Source organism: Canis lupus, chromosome 32, assembly GCF_048164855.1.
Source record: "Canis lupus baileyi chromosome 32, mCanLup2.hap1, whole genome shotgun sequence".
NCBI lineage: Eukaryota > Metazoa > Chordata > Mammalia > Carnivora > Canidae > Canis > Canis lupus.
In genome coordinates, this window is record NC_132869.1 from 38,091,430 (window position 1) to 38,112,009 (window position 20,580).

The 20,580-nt window shown below is 35.5% G+C and overlaps 1 protein-coding gene across 9 annotated transcripts in view; it reads left to right on the forward strand.

Annotated features, from left to right (window-relative positions):
* The window catches only part of LRRC49 (leucine rich repeat containing 49), a 158,711-nt gene that overhangs the window by 74,957 nt on the left and 63,174 nt on the right, over positions 1-20,580 (forward strand). The window contains exon 1 of one of the 9 annotated variants that reach the window (XM_072809451.1): positions 10,709-10,791. The exons of the other annotated variants lie outside the window; for them this stretch is intronic. Coding sequence (XP_072665552.1) covers positions 10,724-10,791 — 68 coding nt within the window. The 5' untranslated portion in view covers positions 10,709-10,723. Of the gene's footprint in view, positions 1-10,708; positions 10,792-20,580 lie in introns of those variants that run through there. 9 annotated transcript variants of the gene reach the window in all.

Here is a 20,580-nt window from a genome sequence, read left to right on the forward strand (position 1 = left end):
TTGTTTGGGCTAGTTTTATCATTGATTCCCTAGGGCAGCACAGTCTGATAAAACCTTCTGAACAGAATAGAAATATTCTATAACTGCTCAGTTGAGTATTTTGGTCATTAGTCACATGTCACTATTTAAGTGTAAAATAAAATTAATAAGTTAAATAAAAGTTAAATACAATTAAACAAAAAAAATTTTTTTAATGATTTTATTTATTTATTTATTTATGAGAGACACAGACAGCGAGAGGCAGAGACACAGGCTCTAGAGAAGCAGGCTCCATGCAGGGAGTCCAATGTGGGACTCGATCCTGGGACTCCAGGATCATGCTCTGGGCCAAAGGCAGATGCTCAACTGCTGAGCCACTCAGGGATCCCACAGTTAAACAAAGTTAATAAAAATAATTATTTAAATTCTCAGTCACATTAGCCACATTTTAAGTCCTCAGTAGCTACATGTGTCTAAAGGCTACCATATCAGTTAGACAGCATAGTTCTTCCAGGTATGGTGTATGTCATCTGCAAATAAAGATAGTTTCACTTCTTCCCCAATTCTTATACTTTTGATCTTTTCTTTTCTTTTTCTTTTAAATTTTATTTATTCATGAGAGACATGGAGAAAAAGGCAGAGACATAGGCAGAGGGAGAAGCAGGGCTCTCTGTGGTGAGCCCAATGGTGGACTCGATCCCAGGACCCTGGGACACCAAGCCAAAGGCAGATGCTTAACCAGAGTCATCCAGGTGTCCCCATTTCTTTTATTTAATTACATTAGCTTTTATCTTCAGTAAAATATTGACTAGCAGTGAAATAGCGGGCAGACTGGCCTTACTTGTGATTTAGCCGAAATGCCTCAGATGTTTCCACATTAAGTAAAATATCCAGCTGTTTTTGTTTATATTTGTTTATATTTTATAACAAATATAAACAAATATATTTGTTTATATTTTTATTATGTTAAAAAAGAGTATCCATCAACTTCTATTTTCTGGAGTGTTTTCTTTAAAAAATAATTGTTGAAATTTTTCAAAGGCCCTTTTCAGTATCTGTGAAGATAGCCATATGATTTTATTCCCTGAGATCTATTAATATAGCATAATATAGTATAGTATATAGATGTCCCAATAGTGAGCAAATTGTACTTTTAGAATAGATAGCATTTGGTCAGGTTGTATAATTTTCTTAATGTGGTGTTAAATTTTGTTTCCTAAAATTTTAGTTAAAACTCTTGTAACAATACCCGCAGGTGATGTTGATTTATCATTTTCTTTTGTTTAAAAGTACTATTTTTACAGATGTAGGAGTCAATGTTATACTTGCTTCATAAAAAGAATTAGTAAGTTTTCCTTAATTTTCAGTGCTTTTGAACAATTTGTGAAGCACTGGTACTATCTAATCTTTGAAGTTTTGATAGAATTTCCCTGTGAACCTGTGTGTGTGTGTTCATTCAGAGAACCTAGGTTGGCATAATGTCCCTGATTCTTTGCAGGCCAGCTTGTCTCTGTTTCAACTACTTAACTTTGTTTTTGTGCTACATAAACAATACAAAATGGATGAGGAGCACTATGTTCCAATAAAACTTGATTTATGGGGGTACCTGGGTGGCTTAGGTGGTTAAGAGTCTGTTAAGCATCTGCCTTGGCTCAGGTCACAGTCCTGGGGTCCTGGGATCGAGCCCCCTGTTAGGCTCTCTGCTCAAAAAGAAATCTGCTTCTCCTTCTCCCTTTGCTCCTCCCCCTGCTCCTTCTCTCTCTCTCTCTCTCTCTCTCTCTCTTTCTCTCTCTCTCTGTCGCTCACACTCTCTCTCCTTCAAATAAATAAATAAAAAGCCAGAGCACCTAGGTGGCTCAGTCAGTTAAGTGTCTGCCTTCGGCTCAGGTTATGATCCCAGGGGTCTGGGATCCAGGCCCACCTCCCCCTCTACCCCCCATCCCAGGGTCAGGCTCCCTGCTCAGTGGGATGTCTGCTTCTCCCTCTACCTAGGTCTCTGCCTCTCTCTGTGTGTCTCTCATGAATAAATAAATAAATACAATCTTTAAAAATAATAAATAAGTATATAAATAAATAAAATCTTTAAAATAAACTTGATTTTTGTACACAGAGATTTGGATTTCATATAGTTTTCATGTCATGACATGTCATTCTTTTGAGTTTTTTACAGTCATTTAAATTTATATATATATATAGCTGTATTATTTCTTTGCATTGTAAGTTGTATTTAGGGCCTCCAAGGCCAATCTGAATTTCACTTTTGATCTTTGTGCCTAGAGGTCCTTACAGTTTTGTTCCTTTTATTTTTTTTTCTTTTATTTTTGAAGTCTAAGAATTTGTTAGGTTATGTTTTCAAATGCGTCATTCTGATTCATTTTTCCAAGGTACCTGTTGGACCTTTTCAATATGTATGTTTTGGTCTTATTTCCAGAAAATTTTCTTGGGTTATAGTTTTAAGTATTAGTTCTGTTCCATTGTTTTGTTTTTTTATTTAAGAGCTCGAGTTGCACATACTTGTTTTCTTCTTTGTTTTTCTTCTAGTTCAACTACTTTACTTCTGACTCATTTTATTTCTTTGCTTCATTTTCATTCTCTTGGGTTTTTTCTGGCTTTCTTCAGTGTCCCTTAGTAACATTTTATTTGTATCTACTCTCCCTTGGGGACTTTGTAATTTTTAACCTTTGCACAATGATTTTCTTTTCACTTTATTCCTAAGTCCAATCAACTGTCTTGTCACCTCTTCCTGTTTATTGTCCAATCTGCTTTAAAGTTTTGAATTTCTAATTTAAGGTAGATTTTCCCAGCTCCAGACACTTACTTGAAGATATGTGATAGTGTGGAATGTTGTGTTACATGTTTCTTTTTGGGGAAGGGCAGCAGATTTGATTTTTATTCTTAAAACGCTTTCTATATATTTATTCTGGTTTTCTCAATTCATTTTGTGGGTTTGGGTGATTTTTAAGAATCTTCCATGAAAGGATAGCTGGGTGGCTTTGTCAGTTAAGTGTCTGCCTTCGGCTCAGGGTCCTGGGATTGAGCCCCATAGGGCTCTGCACTCAGTGTGGAGTCTACTTTTCTCTTTCCCTCTAACTATCCCTCCTACTCATGTTCTCTGTCTCTGTCTCTCTCAAATAAATAAATTTTTTTTTTAAAGGAATCTTCCATCAAGGGTGTCTTCTGTCAGTGCAGCAAAGCACAGTTGAGGAGTGTTGTGTGTATGTGTGTGTATATAAAAGGGGTTGTATATCCTTTTAAATGTTTAAATTTTGACTCTCTTTTATCTTGCAAAGCTCTAAATTCCCCCTTTGCCCCTTTTCACTCTGACCATCCGGTCTCCAAAGAGCTCATCTACTTTCCTTTCTACCTTGTCAAAAGCAATGCCTTGTTGAAGACTGCCACCTTGAATCATGTGCTCCTTAAAGTCCCTTCCTTGTAGTACATGCTCAGATCTACTAGCGCTCTTCCCATCTTGTTGTGCCTACTGTGGGTGATTTTACATTGGTTTTAGACTTACCACTAGCTCCTCTTTTCTTTCTTCTACATAGTTTTTTTCTCATATTTGCCCTTGTATATTACCTGTTTACAGGTAACTTGATATTTGGGCCTTCTCTGTCTTTTAGTTATGTTAGGGGCATTGGTTTTCTGTAATTTGTTCTTAGTTGTTCTGTATTGGTATGGAACCAAACCAGAGAGGGTGGGTTTGGGACATTCATTTCGTCTCTTTGTCTACCTCGTGTGTGTGTGTGTGTGTGTGTGTGTGTGTGTGTGTATTTCTCTTAAGGAAACTACATTCTGGTAATATATATATTCCTTTAGAGTAGCAATTTAATCCTGTTCTATTATTCATCTTTTTGTTTTTAGCACCAATCTCCATGCCTATCATATAGTAGTCTTTAAATCTTCCTTTTTCCTATTAGTAATTAAAGTTGCAAATAAACTTACCTAGATCCCTTTTCCCAAGGGCTACAGCTAGCTAAAGGATTGTAACATGAAATTAAAACTCCCTTACCTATTCCCACATCAGCTAGGGGAGCAGCACTGGAGTTCTTACTTGAAAACCTGAATATATAGAAATTGCTATGTTGCTCATGAATGAAGGAATTTGATGCACAGGAGTCTCGTGAGATGATGCCATTCAGTTTAGAGGAAAACCCCATGGTTCCTGAATGAATACATCCTTATTGTTATTCTTATGCTTGACTATGATATGAAATGAGGTGTCAGAAATCTCTTGTTCCAATATGAAGAGAAAACAGTGCTGCATTATGCTACTGCATTTAAAATTGGGAAGGTCAAAAGTGCTACGATGAATATTTAATGTTCTGATGAAATCTTAGGGGAAATGATGTTCTGTTCACCAATACCAGTTTCACACTGAAATCTTGACAGTCACTCAGTCTCATTTATATAGCAAATGAAATGTAATTTCGTTTCCCTAAAGCTACCATTTCTTTTTTTTAAGATTTTATTTATTTATTCATGACAGACACAGAGAGAGAGAGACAGAGAGACAGAGACACACAGACACACAGGCAGAGGGAGAAGCAGGCTCCATGCAGGGAGCCTGACGTGGGACTCGATCCTGGGTCTCCAGGATCACACCCTGGGCTGAAGGCAGTCGCTAAACCGCTGAGCCACCGGGGCTGCCCTGTAGCTTTCATTTCTATAAGAGATAAAAATACCTTTGTCAGTTCATGATTCAGAAAGAGAAAGTGGTAGGTACAGATATGTGGATCAAACTGAAGAAAATACAGGAAGATTTATTTACAAGTGTTATGGACTGAGTTATGTCCCCCAAAATTCACATGTTAAAGTCCTAGCCCCCAGTACCTCAGTGTATGACTATATTTGGAGATAGGGCATTTAAAGAGGTAATTAAGGTTAAAAAAGAGGTCCTGTGCTGAGCACTAATCAATTTGATAGTGTCCTAAGAAGAAGAAATTAAGAATCCTACACATACAGAAGAAAAATTGTGTGAAGACTTGAGAGAGATGATGACTATCTTCAGTCCAAGGAGAGAGGCCTCAGAAGGAATCAACCCTACTGACACTTTGGTCTTGGACTTCTAACCTCTAGAACAGTGAGAAAATAAATTTCTGTTCTTTAAGCCACACAGTTTGTGGTACTTTGTTGACAGCCCTAGTAAACTAATACTACAAGGATATTCATCATAGAATTTTAGGATAACAGCTCAAAATGGAAACAACATAAGTGTCCAACAATGGAGGCATAAGTTATATAGATCTCTAAAACTACCTATCCTGCCTGCTCTGACATTCTCTTTGACGGCGGAAAAGTAGTCAAGGATGCAGGCTGCTGCCATTATAAGTAACCTGAGCCAAGTCATGAAAATTATTAATAGAATAAGCTCCACTGTCTTTCAGTTTATAGCTTCCTCTGTGCAATGAGTAGAATAGAAAGGCTCCACAGAATAAGACATTAGTTTTATTTGTCCTGGTCACAAACATGCCAGAGAGAAAAAAATTGTGCCTACAGATTTTAAACTGCATTGGCTCAAAATATCCCTTTTCCCCAAATGGTTTTATTCTCTGTTTTCTACACAAATTCCCTCCAAACTCTACCTCAGAGCCTTCTTTGAAATAAGATTTAAACTGTTCAGTATTCTTTTTTATCTTCTCTCCATTATTATCTCTAGTTACCATGCCAAAGCCAAGATATACTTAGTTATATCTGATAAGTAACTGTTTTTTGCCAACAAAACCTTACAATATAGTTCCCAAAATTCATTACAAGTTTACTTCTCATATATGTTATTTTTTATAATTTCTCTCCATTTCATTATAGTAGATTCCTCCCACAGATGAGTAGAATTCAGTAAGTAAATTAGAATATTCCCCAAATATTGAAATATTATGCATGTATTAAAAATAATATAGAAATAATTAGTAACATGAAAAGTGTTGGTAAAATGTAAAGAAAGCTGTATACAAAGCTATTTTATGTAACATGATCCATTTTGTTAAAAAATATATAAACAAGTCTACCTTTAGGAGAGATGTTACATGGTTTAATTTTAGTCTTACATTTTTCCAGAATCTCCTAATGATTATGTATTTTATAATAAAGAGGGGGAAAAAGAAGAAAGGAACCGCTAGGAAGAAGGCTGCTGATGTAATCTCGTTCCACAGTTAAGATTTTTGTTGCATAATTATGGGGTGAGGTAAGGTTTTTTTTTTTAAAAAAGAAACAACACTATTATTATTATTTCATTCTATATTTGTTATAGCAAAGACAAACATTTACAATGTGGAAAGTGAGGGGACGCCTGGGTGGCTCAGCATCTGGTTGAGCGCCTGCTTTCAGAAGCCCAGGGCGTGATCCAGAGTCCATGATCGAGTCCCACGTCGGGCTCCCTGCATGGAGCCTGCTTCTCCCTCTGCCTGTGTCTCTGCCTCTCTCTCTCTCTCTCTCTCTCTCTCTCTGTGTCTCATGAATAAATAAATAAATAAAATCTTTAAAAAACGACAACAGAGTAGAGAGTGAGTGTGCCGTCCCACAACCCCCAGTCTCAGTTGCAGAAGTACGATTGTTAAGAGTCTGGTGAGAACCTATTAAGGAAGGATTCTAACAGATTTTTGTTCCTGTGCCAAGACCACTGATACACGAATAACATTTCTACAAATACAGAATCATGCTTTCTAGATTCTTTCTCAGCTTGTTCTTTTAGTTAGCAATGTATGTAGCAATTCTTCCATGTTAGTACTTGTAGGCCAGGGGATGATATAAAAAATGTCATAGGTATAGCATGTATATTATGGCAAGGATAGTGTACTAATTCAGAACTTTTAACCAGTATAGCACAGGCACTGTCCAGTCAGAAGAGATGCTAAACTGGGTCTCAAGGGCCCTGCTGTGTCAAGGGTTAATCTTTTTGCTGCCAAAACAACAAAGGTTCAGGACACCTCACAGCTGGGACTGGGACAATGAGGAGGGGCACTTAGGTAACTTGAGGCCAGTGACCTTTACCGACTGGCATGGAAGTATTTCAGAATTTTAACTAATGCCATCAGTTATACAAGGTGCATATCAGCCGTATATGTATATCTCATTCTTTTTAATGGCTACTTTCAATTTCACTGTGTGGATTAATTTTAATTTATTTTCGGAGCCCCTTATTGATGGTTGTTTAGATAGCTTTTCATTTTTTGTTTACAAGCAATGTGGCCAATACACATTTTTGTACATATTATGTTTATGAACATGGACTAGTTTATCACAATGTGACTTTTGGAGAAAACATTTTTCTCCTTAGAACTGTGAATGTTAATATTTATTTCTTGATATTAGTGAAGAATTATAAAGCTCACATTAGAAATTTTTAACTTTAAGGGTATTTTACATTACATTAGTTTACATTAGTGAACTAATGTAAGCCTAACTTTGCCTTAGAATCGCTTATAGGACTATCAGAATAATATAACCATGACTCTACCCCTAGCAATTTTGATTCAGATATGGATGGGTTCTAGGTATTTGTGTTTTTTAAATAGCTCCACAAATGATTTTGATGCCCAGTCAGTAAAGAAACTACTGAAATGTGGAGGAGTTAATATTTTAAAATAGGACAAGGTGATACAACTTGGTGATGTGTAACACTTAGAAAAAAGTATTGGTGAAGATGTGAAGCTACTAGAGCTCCTGTACCTGCCAGTGAGAGCGTACAGCAATAAATCATTTCGTAAAGCTCTGGAAGTGTATTAAGTCCACTTACTACCATACTTTATGACTCAGCAATAACACTCTTAGGTATAAACTCCACAGAAATGCTTAACGTGTTCACCTGAATGTTCTTAGTTGCACTATTTAGAATAACTTCAAATACAAACAAGCTAAATTGTGCTCCAATAGTAGAATAGAGAAAGTGAGTTTAATGTAATACTATCCAGCAATGAGAGTCCTTAAACTACAGCTGCATGTAATATGGATGAATCTCAAAACATATGTGAAACTTAAGAAGCCAGATTCAAATAATTGCATATGAATGATTTCATTTACACAAAGTTAATAGAGAGGCAAGTCTTATCTATAGTTAGACTCAAGAGAATGCTTACTTTGAGGAGTAATCGCTGTAAGGGGACATGGTAGCAGGGAGGCATCAAGGCGCGTAGGTTATGAGAGAGGAAGAATTTTCTTTCTGCTTTTCTAGTATCTTTGGCTTGTTTAATAATTACATTGACATAAGACAGATTAACAGGAGAAAAACAAATATAATTACATATGTACAGGAGCCCCATGAAAATATGAGACCCAAGGGCAAATTGATCAGTAGAGGCTTGTATGCCATCCTGAGCTAAGGAATGGGATAGTGGCATAGAGCTTCAAAGGGGAGGAGGATGATTCACAGCATGATAAGAAGAGCAGATGTTTGGTAAATAGATGTTTGCCCTGCCATACATATAGATCTTTCAGATAAAAAATTCTCTCTTTCTGAGCCAGGCCCCCTTTTTAAGTTCTTTTAAATAGTTAAGGAAAAAGGAAAAGTTTTCTTGGGTCTTAATTGCCTTCAGCTCAGAATAATTCACACACCAAAGTGGCATATTTTGGAGTCATGTATTCTGCTCCCCATCAGTCCCACTTTTGAAACTTCCCCAAGAAGTTTCACAGTGCCAAAATTGACTTGGTAGATTGGTCCATTTCACTGAACCAGTCCCTTAGTGCTGAGAGTAGGTCAATTTAGACAGTCGTGTCTCCGTTCAGTAGGCAGCTATGCATGTAGATTTCCAAAGTTAGGTCTGTGGCACAAGCCATCAGGTATTTAGTAAGAGACATTTCTATGGAAACAAAAGAAAAATAGTGATTAATGATTGGAGGAGATTGTAATCCCAGTTTCTGGGATTCTGAAGGCAGCTAGTCAAGAAGATATGTGAATGTTTGGCTCAAAGCAGCTTCAGATAGAGTAAGGGAAGGTGGTGGCAATCTGATAGATTTCCTGATTTGCAGTTGAATGTCCCGGGTGATCTTTCTGAATGGTCATAAGCAACAGGCAAGACTGTCCATTCTATTGGGGTTATTTCTCTAAAGTTTATATCAAATTGTCCAACTTTGTTTACATGGCTTCAGAAAAAGAGCAGTTTTAGTTATCAGTGATTCCAAGTCAGAAGGGTGGGAGAAAAGTCAGAAATGTTAGTTTGGAGAGTTGTAGTCAAATACTAAAGAAAACTAAAAATTCAGGTTCTAGTCAAGTTTACCAGTACAAACAAAACCTCAAAGACAATTAATAATATTAGAAACTAATATGCAGAAAAGCATATCACTGAAATTATTTGTCTCTTGATAGTCACACCCAGTTTTGTCAGAGAAAACTACAATAAGACTAATTTGTTTGCAAATTAAACCTAGTTTCAATAAACTTGACCTGATTCTTTATATATAAGTGCAGCAAGAATGATGACGGATCGTTTAGAATCTTTTAATCTGTTCTGTTGGAACTTTTATTTTTTTTTAAGATTTTATTTATTTATTCATGAGAGACACAGAGAGAGAGGCAGAGACACAGGCAGAGGGAGAAGTAGGCTCCATGCAGGAAACCTGATATGGGACTCGATCCTGGGACTCTGGGATCACACTCTGAGCCAAAGGCAGATGCTTAACCACTGAGCCACCCAGGCATCCCAACTGTTGGAACTGGTTTTTTTTTTGTTGGAACTTTTTATAAGGAATCTCAGATTTGTCTTTTTAAAAGCTGTGTGAGAATAAGAAGCCAAACCAGGGTCTCACCATCAGACTTTGTATGTAATACCTATAGAATTGGTTGAGTTCCTTTCCTCTTGAGGTCCCCAAAATGTCCTGAGGTTTCTGAGTTTACTGGGAAGTGGCCTTCTTTACACACCTAGTGAGACTGCTGAGAACCCTGTAAGCAAGGTACCAGGCCAATTTTTCCAATGGGTTTTATTGGCTCCATAAAGTCAACTTTAGTTCCTTAAAGCTATCTGGCATATCTGATGCTTAGTACATTCTCAAAAATGACATTTCAGCCAAAGCCTTGGCAATATAACCAATATTTCCAGTTGTGTCCTATTACAAGGAGAATAGATTCTTACTGAATTTATGCAAATAACTGTATTGGTATGAAAATAAGAGTTCTAAGTTTCCCAATTTTGGAGTGATCAGTAGGGAGAAAAAGTAATTGTTTCATCTTTGTTCACAAAGATATATCTTACTGAAATTGTTGATAGCTTAAGAGAAAAGAGAAGTTTCCTTAAACCTGGAAAAACAGCATAAAAGAACCTTTTATGAACATTATGAACATTTCATAATGTCTCAATGAAAAAGTCATAAAAACTTTAGTCATTTTCATCATCTCATTCTGTCTCATGTTATTAATTCTACTTGAATGCAATTTTTCCATTAGTTCTGTAAATTGTTACCAAGTTCAGTTTTATGATCTTAAATTATTTGAAACCTGTACATATCAAAAGTCCTTTCCTCAAATCTCTTTGAAAATGAAGTACTTTTGAAGGAGCACTTTTGCAAAGCATCAGCGTAAGACAATAATTATCTGTAAATAACAAACCTTTAAAATGCCCATTGTTAAATATCTGATGAAATTCATTATAATGGAATTGATACAGAAATGTGTTTATTTTTGTGGCCCACAACATTTTGAGATTATAACTGGAATTATGATGATAACATAATCAGCGGTGCTCATACCAAATCTTTGCCAGAATTGCTGTTTCCAAGGAAGTAGTTCCACAAATGTTTTCTCTTGCTAATTTAGAAAATGGAAACGACTCTCACCACTCTCACTTCCATCAGATCTTGTAAGGAGAAATCCAGGAGACTGATATGGTAAGAATTCTAACCTTATGCTGGCTTTTGTCAGAGGTCCCAGCATCTCTCAGCTACAGTATCCATGTCCAGCCAGTGAAGATCCCTTTATGGTCACCAGCTGTAGGGAAGGAAAATTCCCCTTCTACCCTGCTAGGTTCTTTGGCTGATTTAATAATTAAATTGACAGATTACCAGGAGAAAAACAAATTTAATTACATATGTGCAGGAGCCCCATGAAAATATGAGGCCTAAGGCAAGTCAAAGTTGAGGCTTACTATGCTATCCTGAGCTAAGCAATGAGATGGGGCGTGAGACTTCAAAGAGAAGGAGAATAATTCAGAGGATGATGAGGAGAGCAGATGTTTGGTAATTAGATGTTTGTCCTGCCATAAAACGTTATCTCTGATAAAACTATCTTTCTGGGCCAGGCCTCCTATCTAAATTCTTTTAGGTAGCTAAGGGAAACAGTAAAAGTTTCTCTTAAATTTGCTGAGTTTGGTTGTCTTCAGCTCAAAATAATCCACACTCCAAAGGCCATGTATTTTGGAGTCACATATTCTACTCCTCATTAGGGTAATGTTTTGTTTCTTAATCTGGAGACTATTTACATGGTATGTTCAGTTTGTGCAAAGTCATGAAGCTGCATACTTAGGACTTTTCTGTATTTGTATTACGTCTGATGAAAAGTTCAAAAAATACTGTAAAATCATCAATAAAAGGAAGTTCCTCTATTCCTTTGCTAATAATGCAATTATCTCATGATAGAATAATATCTATCCTTCAATTAATTGTAAAAGAGGAATTTGGTCTGCAGTGGTATACTGGAGCCAATTTATGTTGGCTCACTAGACTAACTTATATGCATCTTTTCAATTCAGCATCATCTTGGTAGCTTGAAGTTGGCCATGTTGGGAATATTTACACCATGGAAATTGGCAAATTCTACATCAGTCTGTTATTTTCCCAGAGAGCTGTTTACCTACACAGTGCAGAACTTAGATCTCTTTGCATACAGGAATATTATTTGGCTTGCTTTATAGACAGTGTAATTTTTAAACAATTAATATAAATGTTGAAAGTGGCTAAAATGAACATGCTCTTTAGAATTGTTGTCACACTTTGAGACTGCAAAGAATCCTTCTCTTTTTCTTCTGTAAATTCGTGGAGACTTATTTGCATTCACATGTCACTTTGTAAGAGGAAATAGATCGTGAAGAGCTTTCTTGTCACTTTAAATTTGGGTTCAGTGTCACAAATTAGCATTACAAGAATATTACTATGACTTGAAATCTACTCTTGGTAATTAGAGACATTGTGAATCTCCTGAGACTGAAGTTATGTTGCTTTTTTCTTTTTGCTGCTAGAAAATGAGTAAGCTAATACAGAAAGGTAATAAAATTGTCACCTGCAATTCTGAGACCCTCAGTTCTGTGCTGGTGTCTTTTGTTAGCCAGATTTGTACAGACATAATAGATACTCTCCTTGTTGAATTGTCAATGGCATTGTTGCAGCAAAAGATGCCTAAAGAGACAGTTTAACATTTTCCTCTATTCCGTTTAATTCTTTACATCTCTACCTCCTCCTTTTCACTTCCCTTTTGTTTCTGTCTATAGCCATACTGTTCTATTTATTTTTCTCTGGTGTCCCTTTAGCCTCTCAAATATTAAATTCTTTTAAATACTGTGAAAAGGGCAGCCCCGGTGGCTCAGCGGTTTAGAGCCGCCTTTGGCCCAGGGTGTGACCCTGGAGACCGAGGATCGAGTCCCATGTCAGGCTCCCTGCGAGGAGCCTGCTTCTCCCTCTGCCTGTGTCTCTGCCTCTCTCTCTCTCTCTCTTATGAATAAATAAATAAAATCTTTAAAAAAAAATAAAATTAAATAAATACATACATATACATACATACCGTGATAAGCAGGTTAAACTACTTTAATAGTTTCCCCAGGGGAAATTTGGAGATCTTCTTCATGTATGTAAAAAAAATTTTGTTTCAACTATAGTTTTGCTTCATGACAAAAAAAAATAATGGTTTATTATTAGGTGTCTTTTTTGGATTCTTTAGAACCATATTGTTTCTAAGAACCCCTTCTACCATTATGCACTAAAAATAATTTTAGTGACTAACATTACTTAAAAAGGTTCAAAATAGATGATTATTTGTTAAGGAGCATCAAACAAGAAAAACAAAAAAGTGAAAGTAATGTAAAGGGAAGAAAAAAAATGTGTTCTAGTTTTGCTTACTGTAATGTCAAAACTAATTATTGGGTTCAGCTGTTGTTCACCTATTCCATTTTTAATAAAAAACAAAACAAAAAAAAAAAACCAAAAAAAAGTCCCCCATCTTTTCAGTATTTTAGCAATCATTGCTGATCATTGTCTGGATCCATTATTTCCTTAGGAATTACAAAATAGTGATATTCCATTATTCCTCACCTTTTTAAGCTGTATTTCTTCTATAGATAAAAGTTTTATTAACTTTTTGATTACCTCAAGGAACAGTTTATGCAGGAAAGGCATGTAAATGCTTAATTCCCTTTATTTCCATCCACTAATTTTGTATTTTTTTTACTTTAATTTTTAAACTATTTTCCTACTCTGTGGAAGTTCTGTGTCTTTTCATATCTTCTTGGAGTTTACTTGTGTTTCCAAGCCTGTTTTTCTTTCTTTCTTTTTTTTTTTTTTTTAAAGATTTTATTATTTAAAGAGAGAGAGAGTGCTAATAGGGGAAAGGCAGAAAGAGAGGGAGAAAGAGAACCTCAAGCAGACTGTTCTGAGTGCAGAGCTCCACTTGGGCTGAATCTCCTGACCCTGAGATTAGTTTTGCTTACTGTAATGTCAAAACTAATTATTGGATTATGACCTGAGCTGAAATCAAGTCAGAAGCTTAATTCACTGAGGCATCCAGCAGTGGCTGTTTCTAATTCTTGAAATATAATGTTTTTATATCCTATGTTTCATAATCCAGTTATGTGAAAAAAAAGTCGTAGCCAATCTATGTCACCTGTTGTTTCTACTGGCTGTCAGACTGTTTTCTTTCCTTTTGAACTATGAGCTGTATATTTTTTGGTATCCTATCTTTAGGAATTCTTTGGGGTTTTATATGAAGGTAGGTTCCTCCATTGAGGAGTTTCATTTGTTTCTGTCAGATGCCTAGGCATAACCAGCCTTAGATGTCCTCAAAATATCAGTTCTCTTAAAATACTTTAGACCACCCATTTAGTGTGGATTCAGGTTGCAAATTGTGGTTTGTGGTTACATGTAATCAGGGAAGAATTTTTCTTCCTCTTCCTAGCCCCAGGTTTTGAGATGGGCTATATATTTCGGGTAGTGGGTAGGAAAGTTTATATCTAATGAACTCTATGTTAAAAGTCTAGTCTTTGGGTCTCAGACTTATGGATGTCTCCAGTTAGGCTCTCCAACTTGAGTAGCCCCTGGGATTCATCTTCTGTCCCTCAGCTTTGAAGATCGTTATGAACCAAAGTTCAAGTTCATTGGATTCAGTAAATTCTCTTATAGCAAAAAGGTCAGTTTCAACATTTTGGTTATCCCTCAGGGATCCTACTTTTACTTTTTTTTTTAACCTATATATTTCTCATTTTTTAGCAGGTTATGGATGCACTTGAGAATTTTAAAATATATCTTATGTAGCATTTTTAGTTGTTTTTAGCAAGAGGCTCAGTCCACAAACTTCATTCTATTAGGCATACAGATACCTTCATTATCTGCTCTTTTCTTTAACTGTGCTTCAGTCTTTAATCCTTAATTATATGTTATTGTACATATTTGTCTAGATATTTTATATATGTCAGTTGTGTATATTTCATTTCTTGTGAGAACAGGTGATTTATTCTACTGTTCCATTTCATTTCAACCTACTAGTTACATAGTAACTATCCAGTAAAATTTTCACTGATCAATATAAAATAAGTAGGCTTTCTTTAAGATTATTTCAGAGGATATGGTACTTCAATGGTCTAAAAGAATAAAACCCCTTTTTCTAAAGTACCTAACTTATTTTTGGGAGAATTTTCTAATTGGAGAATTTGACTGATATTTGGGGTTTATTAGTTAAATATCTATGTGGTAAATATACATGCATATATGGGAATTTTATTTTTTCCTTTGCATTTCATTAAGTAAGCATAAAATGGACTGAAATATGTTCTTTTCCTTTTGAAATGTGAATTTTGGTCAGTAGGGACACATTGTTCCTGTAGGTTCTTTAGCAGATAAGAAGCAGATGTGGCATTGGGAGGAGACCACTAGGGGAAGAACAAACGTATGAGTAATCTGGAAAAAGATTAAAGTCAAATTATGAATTAAATGTCAGCCTTTAGACCCAAGCTTTTCTATTCTTGGTACTCAGAAGAGACAAGCAACTGAGTATTCTTAAAAAGAGAGAGACTGTTCTTAGAAGCCAGTAGTACTTCACTGTACTTACTGTCTATTTCCAGGTGTTTTTGTTTTACAATCTGATTTTGATTTTCTTTGGTTAGGTAGGATGTAACTCTTCATTAGCCTGGATTTGTACTTAACAGTCTTCTTTCATTTTATTAGAGAATGTCTTTAAAATCATATGTACTTTGTCAGTGCATTTCTAGGAATGTAGAATGTATGGCATGTTTATCGGTCAAATGCCTTGCAGATGGAAATGAAATTTTGTGAGGAATCTTATGGATCAAATATGGATTTATTTTTACTTTAATAAAACTATTCAAACCATACAGGTTCAGTCTGAGTATCAGTGCTAGCAGCCAATCTGGAAAGGGTTGCCAGGACTGTACCTGCTAAAGATAGCCATGATTTCCCCACTCCTGGTGTCCCTTTGGTTATGTTTGAATTATAAGCAGACCAGATAGACATCAGCAGGTCTTCTAGATCTCTGAAAGAGTGCTTCATAATGACTACATTCACTGGACATATTTCCTTCTATATTCACTAATGTGCTTTATATATACATTTTTTTGTGCTTTATATTTTAATTCAGTGAAGATGCTGTGTAGTTTTGTGTTTAACACCACCCATTTGGTAATTATTGGACTAGTTACATTCCCCAAAGGAATACTTGAGTGTTAGGGCTAGAAACAATTACAGTCATTTTAGTTTAAAATTATACTTGCAATAAGAAATAAATCATAGGGACGTCTGGATGGTGCAGTTGGTTAAATATCTAGCTCTTGGTTTGGGCTCAGGTCATGATCTCGGGGTTGTGGGATTGAGCCTCATGTTGGGATCTGTGCTCAGCTTGGAGTCTGTTCAGGATTCTCTCTCTCTTTAAAATAAGTAAATAAATCTTTAAAAAAGAAATCATAGACTCTTTGCAATCCAACTTATAAATAAATACTAAATAACAATAAAATCAGAAATTATCTACAATAAAATGAAGTTTTCTAGCTTCTCTATGTTTGTGGACATATTGTTTCCACTTTTCAGTGAACATACCTGATTAGTGACAGATATCAGATCATAATGACTCCATTTTGTTTTGTTTTATTTTAGCACAAAGTGAATTTATTAGTGGATGTATAAAAACTCACAGGAATGAAAGAAAAGGAGAACATTGTTTGGGAATAACAGGAACTAGTAGTAGTAAGTTTAGGGAATTAGAAATCATCTGACATTAGGGCTCTAATGCCTTCACTGGAGGAATCAACTCCCTTTATTTCTTCAATGCTTAATTTAAAAAAATTTTAAAAGGAACATATATTTATTTTATTTTTAAAATTAAATTCAATTAATTAACGTATAGTGTATTACTAGTTTCAGAAGTAGAGTTCAGTGATTCATTAGTCTTAAATAATATCCATTGCTCATTACCTCATGTGCCCACATTTAAGAAATGTCCATCACCCAGCATCCCCCCACCTTCCTCCCCTCCAGCAACCCTCAGTTTATTTCCTATGATTAAGAGTCTCATGGTTTGTCTCCCTCTCTGATTTCATCTTATTTTTATTTTTCTCTCCTTTTCCCTATGCTTCTCAGTTTTGTTTCTTAAATTCCACATATGAGTGAAATCACATATGATAATTGTCTTTCTCCAACTGGCTTATTTCTCTTAGCATAACACTCTCTAGGTTCATCCATGTCATTGCAAATAGCAAGATTTCATTTTTTATGGCTGAATAGTATTCCATTGTATATATATACCACACCTTCTTTATTCATTCATCTGCCATTGGACATCTGGGCTCTTTCCATTGACTGTTGTGGATATTGCTGCTATAAACATTGGGGTGTAGGTGCCCCTCAGATCACTACATTTGTATCTTTGGGGTAAATATTTGGTAGTGCAAATACTGGGTCACAGGATAGCTCTGTTTTCAACTTTTTGAGGAACCACCATACTGTTTTCCAGAGTGGCTGAATCAGCTTGCATTCCCACCAACAGTGTAAGAGAGTTCCCCTTTCCCACATCTTTGCCAACATATGTCGTTTCCTGACTTGTTAGTTTTAGCCATTCTAGCCCATGTGAGGGGGTATCTCATTGTGGTTTTGATTTGTATTTCCCTGATGCCAAGTGATGTTAAGCATTTTTTCATGTGTCTGTTGGTCCTTTGTATACCTTCTTTGGAGAAATGTCTGTTCAAGATTGTAATGATTCCTAAAAGCATGATATCTTTTACATAATTCTAAGACTAATTTAAGAAAAATTATTTATTAATGTTTACATCAAGGATAAGCCTTTTTTGAAATTATACAAATTCATCATATTCTTTCATTCACCAGAACTTTTCTGCATACTTGCTAGATGCTAGACACTATGTTAGGTTAGGTTTTGAGACAGTGGTCACAGCACATTTCTAGCTATCAAGAACCTTACAGTTTAATTCTGTTTAGATATATATGCTGGGCCATTGAAGAAAAATGCTCCTCAGCATAGAAGAGTTCTCTTGCCTCTACTGGCTCTGTTGCCTCTGCTTCTCACATTACTTAATTTCTTAAAGGTTGAAATTAGTATCCTATCCTGTGGTAGTTGGAGGAAAACTTAATGAAAGGCTTTTTGAAATATGTCCTAATAGCCATGGATCACCATGGAACAGTATTATAACATACTGTTCCAGATAAAGGAGACCTGATAGATGAAAAGATGATCTGTCAAATGTATTTTTTGGTATATTTAAATTTTTGTATTTTTTGATTGGTAAATCAATACATTGATATATGATTTACATGTAATAAATAGCAGCCATGTTAAGTGCAGACTTCAAGGAATTTTGACAAAGTAACAACTACCCAATCATTAACTGACAAAAGAAACCTGGGCATTATTCTAGATTTCTCTTCCTCACATACAAATAAGTACTAGTTTCTTTACATGCTATCCCCTGACTTCCATAGAACTTATCCCCTCCTCTTTACTCTCATGGCTTCTACCTTAGTTTTTGATATGTTAAACTCTTCTCCTTTTACCTCTAGTTATTGCAGTCTCTAATTAATTTTTTTGCTCTTAACTCATTTATTTCCCTTATACTTTCCATAATGTTACTAATTATTCTCATAACTACTAATTATTTTAATCCTATTGCACCCCTCTCCCTTGCTTAAAATCCCTTGATGAATCTTCACAGTTCTCATTCTCAGTCACTAACTTCTGAGTAAGAGATTATTTCCCAGCAACTGACTTGGTGACATTAACAGAATAGGAATACACATAGAGAAGCAGATTTGTGGATGGAAGATGACTTCTATGACTTAACAGTGTAGGAGAAAGACAAATTTGTCTTGTGTTTCAGTTTTGAAATTATCAGAAACATTTTTATTTGATTTTAACTATGGAATCAACTGTGAGGAAAGAATAGTATTTTTAAAAGATCCTTTAAGCACCAGACATTTTTCTGAAATATTTTATGTTGATGGGGAAAAATAACTTTGTTAATGCTATATGGGAAAAATTACAATGTTTTTTTTTAAGATTTTATTTTTTTATTCATGAGAGACACAGAGAGAGAGAGGCAGAGACACAGGCAGAGGGAGAAGCAGGCTCTATGCAGGGAGCCCGATGTGGGACTCCATCCATCCCAGGTCTCCAGGATCACGCCCTGGGCTGAAGGCAAGTGCTACACTGCTGAGCCATCCAGGCATCCCAAAAAATTACAGTGTTTATTCAAGTTTATTTATACTTGTAATGATTAAGTTAATGAACTCTCATTTTCACTTGTATATACTAGCCTTTTAAAAAAATGTCTTCCCATTTGATACTGTTCAAATGTCAGTACTACCAAAAGCCATATATAGATTCAATGCATTCCCTATCAATATTCCAGTAGCATTTTTTACAGGAAAAACACTCCTAAAGTTTATTAGAATCATAAAAGACCCTGAAATAGCCAAAGAAATCTTGAGAAAGAATAACAAAAAAGGAGGCATCACATTTCCTGATTTCAAACTATAGTATAAAGTCATAGTCATTAAAACAGTATGTTACTGGAATAATAAACAGACAAATAGACCAATGAAATGAAATTAAGAGCTCAGAAATAAACCTAAGTATAACAGGTCAACTTATATTTGACAAGGGAGCCAGTACTCCTCAATGGAGAAAAGACAACCTCTTTGATAAATGTTGCTAGGATAATTGGATTCCCACATGTAAAAGAATGAACCTAGACTCTTACCTTACACCACTCACAAAAATGAACTCAAAATGGATTAACGACTTAAATGTAAGCCTAGATGGCTCAGTTGGTTAAGCATCTGACTCTTGATCTTAGCTCAAGTCTTGATCTCAGTGTTGTGAGTTTAAGCCCTACATTGGGCTCCATGCTGGGTGGGCCCAAAAAATAAATGTAAGATCTAAAACCCTGAAACTCATAGAAGAATACATAGAAGTAAAGCTCTGGACATGTGTCTTGGTAATGATTTTTAAAAATATGACACATAAAGCACAAGCAACAAATAAAACAAATAGTACTGCATCAAACTAAAAGCTTCTGTATTGCAAAAGAAATCATCAACAAAGTGAAAAGACAACGTATGCAATGCAGTGAGAAAAATATTTGCAAACCATGTATCTGATAAGGTATTAATATCCCAAATACATAAAGAACTCATATAATTCAATAGCAAAAAACAAATAACCCGATTAAAAAATGGGCAAAGGACTTGAATAGACATTTCTTCAAAGAAGATACACACAAGGCCAACAGGTACATGAAAAGATGCTCAACATCACTAGTCATTAGGGAAATGCAAATTAAAACCATAATGAGTTATCACCTCATGCCTGTTAGAATGACTGTCATCAAAAAAACAAGAAATAACAAGTGCTGTATAGATGTGGAAAAAAGGGAACCCTGTGCACTGTTAGTGGGATTATAAATTCGTCTGACCACTATGGATAAACAGTATGGAGGATCTTCAGAAAATTAAAAACAGAGCTACAATAATATCCAGCAATTTCACTTCTTGGAATATACTCAGAGGAAATGAAAACTCTAACTTGAAAAGATATCTGTACCATCCTGTTCAGAACAACATTATTACAATAACCAAGCCATGGAAATAAGTGTCCATTATGGATGAATGGACAAAGTTATGTTATATACATGCATGAATATATACACAGGAATATTATTCAGCCATAAGAAGTAAGGAAATCCTACCATTTGTGACAACATGGATGCAGCCTGAGGCATTGCACAGTGAAATAAGTCAGAGAAAAATAGATATTTTATGATCTCACTTATATGTGGAATCTAAAAACAAAACTAAGCTCATAGAAAAAGAGATCAGACTTGTGGTTACCGAAGGTAGAAGATGAGGGGAGGGGGAATTGGAAGAAAGTTGTCAAAAAGTTCAAACTTCTAGTTA